At 35.7% G+C, this 6,000-nt stretch overlaps 2 protein-coding genes across 17 annotated transcripts in view; both read right to left on the bottom strand.

Moving 5' to 3' along the window:
* Positions 1-6,000, bottom strand: part of si:ch73-55i23.1 — a 782,803-nt gene that overhangs the window by 620,247 nt on the left and 156,556 nt on the right. The window lies entirely within an intron of this gene.
* cita (citron rho-interacting serine/threonine kinase a) overlaps positions 1-6,000 on the bottom strand; it is a 233,759-nt gene that overhangs the window by 189,775 nt on the left and 37,984 nt on the right. For all 16 annotated transcript variants that reach the window (XM_073951757.1, XM_073951760.1, XM_073951763.1 and 13 more), the window contains exon 6: positions 700-842. In XM_073951757.1, the coding sequence (XP_073807858.1) occupies positions 700-842 (143 nt within the window). The remainder of the gene's footprint in view (positions 1-699; positions 843-6,000) is intronic.

Here is a 6,000-nt window from a genome sequence, read left to right as displayed (position 1 = left end):
TAACCGGTTATGATTATTACTGAACCGATACCTTATTGTCCGTGTCTGCATCGCGGTGCACCCAAGAAACAATTAATTTTGACACCCCTATTAATCAGTAAAAGATTGGGATCTCAACACCCACGCAACACCAATTATAAATAATGGTGATTTGCATGTTCATTAATCCTACGAGATTTAGTCTTTAGTAAAATGTAGTCTTTTTATTCTTCAGAAATGCTCATCTAGCAATGAAACATGAAGATTTATGAGTGAATAACTGCATCATTTATTGAAGATGAAACTGAAGTAAATATGGGCTGTACAAACAATAATGTTAGATTTCTACATTCAGTCTTATCAGCAACAGTAGTAGGAACTGTAGCTTTTCACAGCACTGAATATTTCAGTTTATTATTATTCACCTGATTATTTCTTCATTTTACTTTTTATAAAATTACAGGTTCTCAGTTCTGTTCATTAAAACCAGTGTCTTGCAGTGATAATTCTGTAATATATGGATAAACCCCTTTTGGCTGATCCGAAAAATGATCTGATCCGTGATGAAAAACCATAATGTGATCCAACCGTGAAATTTGTGATCATTACACAACTAACAGACATAAGCATTGTTGATTAGTGCTCGTCAGTCTGAATGACCCTGGAATAAAAGAGTTTTTGAATGTGAACTAACCTCTACTAGCTACTTAATAAAGCTACCTGTGAACGTATCCCATCTGATGGAGTGTGTGAACGGCCTGTATGAGCTCGGCCAGGTAAAACTGAGCCATAGATTCATCAAACTGATCTTCATATCTGTTCATCAGAGCCATGAGGTCTCCGCCGGGCAGATACTCCATCACCTGCACAAAGCACACACACAAACACATAACACATCAGCATGCATTTGCTGAAAATGATTCGATGGACACTTTTAGGGCTGGGCAATAAAGCAAAAGAATGATCACGATTGAATGTTTCATGTCATTCAATATCGATAATTATTGTATATTTTTAACAATCCATATAGGAATATTGGATTTTTTACTTAACCACTTTATTTTGATTTACCAACATTACTAAGGCAAATAGTTTTAATAGTCAAAAACAAAACAATATCAAAAATAAACAAATATCTCATATGTCTTATGATAAAGTAAACAGTGTTAAAGAGACTCTTAAACTTAAAATGTTACAAAGTCTGCGCAATGGTAAATGTAAATCTGCAATGTAAATGCTGAACAAACGAAGCAAACTCTAAGAGAGATCGACATCTGTAAGGTGTGAATAATAATAATACAGTAAACCTCAAACTTCGTAAATAAAACTTATCATAATTGAGCTTTCAAGTAAAGGATCCAGCCATCATTATTCAAATACACACTGCAGCATTACAGACACTGAAGTTGAATGACTACATTGCCCCTGATACTAAAAACTCATTCAGATAGGGTGCTGATGGCAGGGATGCACAAGAAAAGAAACCAAAAACCCACTCTGGTGACATCCTTACATCCCTTACCTACAATTTCCTTGCCGCTGCTTGTGTTTGCACTCATTTTTGTGTGTGCTATTCTGACCTGAGGTGGCGATGATGAAACCCAAAACTCGCAAGTGACAATATTTACATAAACAACAAAAATCTGATTAATTTACAACATTACGTTTTGTTTTGTTTTTTCTTAACAATAAAACAAACAAAATGTTAAGTGAATTGAGAAATGAAAATTTCTCTTAAATCTGTCTAAATAAATACCTATAATTCTCGCTCTCTTTTGAGAAGGGATGGTGGGTCAAATCAAAGGTTTAAGATTAAAAGAAAATCGGCACACTGCCACTTTAGCTCTTAAGATCTTTTTGATGTAACTTTGAGAATCCAAGATGTGTGCACATTCTGTGTCTTGGTTGCCAAATCAAAGGTTACCATGGGTCAGCTTTGGTCTAAGGCAGTGGTTCTCAAACTTTTTTCATCAAGTACCACCTCAGAAAAAAATGTTTCTCCAAGTACCACCAAAATGAGCAGTATTGAAATACAGTAGCGTAGTAGGCCCAAAACAGCTACAACTCTGCACAGTTAAAAAAACGTGGCAGATTATCTCAGAAATATAGGCTATATGTCGAATATGGCATATTATATCTATAATTTTTGATAAATTTTAAAATGTGTGTAGCATGTACATGACATATTTCAATCCTCCGCGTACCACTAAAGGAAGCCTGCGTACCACTTGTGGTACACGTACCACAGTTTGAGAACCACTGGTCTAAGGTAATTAGTCTTCCATTATTAATTATATATCCTCATAGGGCCTGAGTGTCCACATACATGGACAGCACATTTGAGCTCTAAAGTGGCTGTTTAAAATACTTTGAATGTTTTATATTTTGTTACAGACATACAGTGTCATCCTGCAACTGTTTTGCAGCATATGAAATGTCCCAAACACTATTTTTAACTGTCCAAAATGGGGAAAAATGTTGTTTTTAACTCTCTGATAGTCAAAAGAAATTTAAAAAATTCTATGTTAAATATGCATTAAAAACATTCAGGAAAAAGTGTTTTATGTAAATTGGGACCAAGAGTCCACATATATGGACATCATTTTTCTCTAAAGGTACATCGTAGCAGCAAACACAACGTACAGCCTTTTCACTTTACTTCATTATTACCGCTCTGTAGGTCTATTGGAGACATTCATAAATACTTCTTTCAAATCTAAAATTCTAATAAATGTTGGAGACATACTTGTTACATGAACGCACTAAATCGCACTTCAGCAGCGTCTATTTGAGAGCGCACAAGAAGATCTGCATGCGCGCTCTTGAAGCAGCTTATATTTGTGGGGGCGTGCAAGAAGTTTTGTGCACAAGCAGAGGAAATCAGCGCGCAAGCAAAGAGATCCGCATGCACATAGGCTATTACATAAATGCGATTTTGACTTGTAATACTGCGCTCACGACATTTGTCATTGAAATAACGCCACAGGTAGTTGGTAGATCTGTGTAAAAAAAAAAAAAAGGCTTGCCGCCACGGCTGGAAAACATCCTAAAGGAAACACTGGATTGGTTAGTTCTACTAGCATGAATTGCAATGTGCTCATAGCATTCTGAAGCTTAAATGTTTTTCAACTAAGTGTGCCTGGAAAATGTGAGCACGTCACATGCGCGCTGCTTTCACGCTGTGTATGCACGTCGCTGTCTATTTCCACTCGCAAGCCATACGCCTCGATTGGAAATAACCCTAACGATTCGAACAGGGCTGAAACAGAGTCCACGCTTAGTTATTTCTTCCAAGGCACACCCTTAGTAGACACTTTTTATTAAAACAAAGCTATTCATACCGAAATTTCACACCAAACTTTTATTATCGTTATTAACAATGGAGTACGGTCAATAAATACTGATTCTGTTTTATCGACCCAGCCATACCCCCTTTTCGCATATGCGAGTTTTTCAGCAGCAGAAGTCGTCATAGTTGGTAAACTCATAGCGCAGAATCACAATGAAGTTATTCAGTAATGTTTGTAACCTTAAATTTGATTTATTTGTCAGTTTGTTTATTAAATGCATGTTGTCAGATACCTTAGAATCAACCTACATTTGTTAAAATCGAATACTATTAGATTTAGTCATCAGTTAATTGATATGAATAAAGTATACATATCGATAGAAAGTTTATTCTATGAGATTGGTTTACTTGTATATTGGTGGGCAAAAATTGCCAAATCAAAGGTTACCATGGGCCAACTTTGGCCCGCAGGCCCTAGTTTGGGAATCTCTGGTCTAAGGTAATTAGTCTATCGCTATAAATGATTTATTATTGAAGTGTGTATACTCCATACAAAGTGTTAAGCAGATTGGTTAGTTCTACTAGCATGAATTGCAATGCACTCATAGCATTCTAAAATTTAAATGTTTTTCAACTAAGTGCGCCGGGAAAATGTGAGCGCATCACATGCGCGCTGTTTGCACGCCGTGTGTGCGTCACTCTGCTATTTCCACTTGCAAGCCGTACGCCTTGATTGAAAATAACCCTAACGCCCAATTCACACAGGGCTTCAGCATCAACGCTTACTGTCATTTCTTGACAAACTTCACATCAAATTTTTTAAATTGTTTTCGACAATGGTGTACGGTCAATAAATACTGCCACTATTTTATCGACCCAGGCATACCCCCTTTTCGCATGTGAGGGTTTTTTTCAGCAGCAATAGTCGTCATAGTTGGTAAACTCAGAGCACAGTGAATGGCAGAGTAGACTCAAAAATAACAAAACAAAAAAGAATCACAATGAAGTTTATCAGTAATGTTTGTAACCTTAAATTTAATTTATTTGTCAGTTTGTTATTAAATGCATGTTGTCAGATTCCTTAGAATCAATCTACATTTGTTAAAATCGAATACTATTAGATTTAATCATCAGTTAAAAGATATGAATACAAAATAAACATAACTATAGACAAAGTTCAGTTCTATGAGATTGGTTCACTTGTATATTGGCAGGCAAAACTGACGCAGACCCATACTCCACACAACAGATGAATAAATAAGAAGCATTTCAAACACGTGGGATTTATTAATATTATTACAGAAACTTGTTCTTGTTTGTTTCAATTGTGTTTAACTATCAAACCCAAAAATATATTAGTTTAATTATGTTAAAAGTATGTACTCCAAATGCATGGACATTTTGGGCCCTGTCATACACGCGGCGCAGTGTGGCGCAAGGCGCGGCGCAGTAGTCTTTTGGTAGTTTCAGCTTGGCGCAAGAGTGGTTGAGGCGTTGCGCTACGCTGTTTAAATAGCAAATGCATTAGCGCTCATTTGTGCGCCCATAGGCGTTCTGGTCTAAAAAGGAAGGCGTTCTGAGGCGGACCGCTGGCGCGTTGCTATTTTGAGAAACTATAATAGATTTTTCATTAGACCAAAACAAACCCGGTCTAAACTCCAGCGCAGAGTTGCACCTCGCTTACACACTGCTTAATACACACAAGAGAGCAATAGGCAAATATCTTTACATATGAAAAAATGTAAATATTAAGGATATATATAGGATATAATAATAGATATAGGATATAAATATAAAGGATTAAAATATTACAAAACATATTATTTTCTAGCCTACATAAATATGAAAAATTACTGCTTTTATGTCTTCTTCATCTCGGGAGGCTTTTTCAGTTCATTCATAACAATTTGCTTTTGTATAATGTTATTATTATTAGCAGTATTATTTATTATATCCATATTTATATTTGTTTTATTGAAAACAAGCTTAGATTTGTCCACCTGTCAGGTTTTAGGCCATATAGGGCGCAGCATGTGTTTTAGGATATAACTCAGGTTTTTGAGCACATTTTGTTATTATTGTTCATTTATTCGTTTGCTGGAGATTAGAAACTGAATTTAGAAATAGTTTTGAAACGAATATTTGCGCTTAACAAACAAAAGTATTTATTTATAGACTAATTGATGTCTGTGCGTAAAGGTTTCCCTATCCAAGAGCGAAAGTGATCCATTCTCTCATTGTCACGCAGTAGATGCTCTGTTTAACAGTTTTCTGTTAAAACACTGTGAACTGTTTGCTTGTGAAATGCTCATTTTTTCCACTTAGACTTACTTTGCGTCCTGTAAATAGCGAATGCACTCTTGGCGTGACGCAGCTGACTCTTAAAGGGAATGGGAGATGAGACTCTAATTGAATTATTCTCAAAACACACCTATAACTCATTAGGAAAATAAACTCAACCCTTTCATCTCAATACATAAATCATATTTGCTTGGTCTAAATGTCTTTGAGTGAACCAACAGTTTTTTTACACATTCCTATTTGCGCAAATAATAAAGGAAAGTTATATAATCAAGCTGAGTTATAAATGTTTTGTGGTGAAGTGTGCATGTGCAGTTTTTTTGTAATGACAATACCTTTGACCTTTTCTTTAATACAATAAAAATCAGTGTAGCAGCATTAAACAGGAATAATTACAGCGCATCAGATGTACTGCAGACCTCACATCGTGA

This window comes from Danio rerio, chromosome 5, assembly GCF_049306965.1.
Source record: "Danio rerio strain Tuebingen ecotype United States chromosome 5, GRCz12tu, whole genome shotgun sequence".
NCBI lineage: Eukaryota > Metazoa > Chordata > Actinopteri > Cypriniformes > Danionidae > Danio > Danio rerio.
The sequence above is the reverse complement of the archived record's forward strand: the minus strand, read 5'-3'. Positions and strand labels throughout refer to the sequence as shown.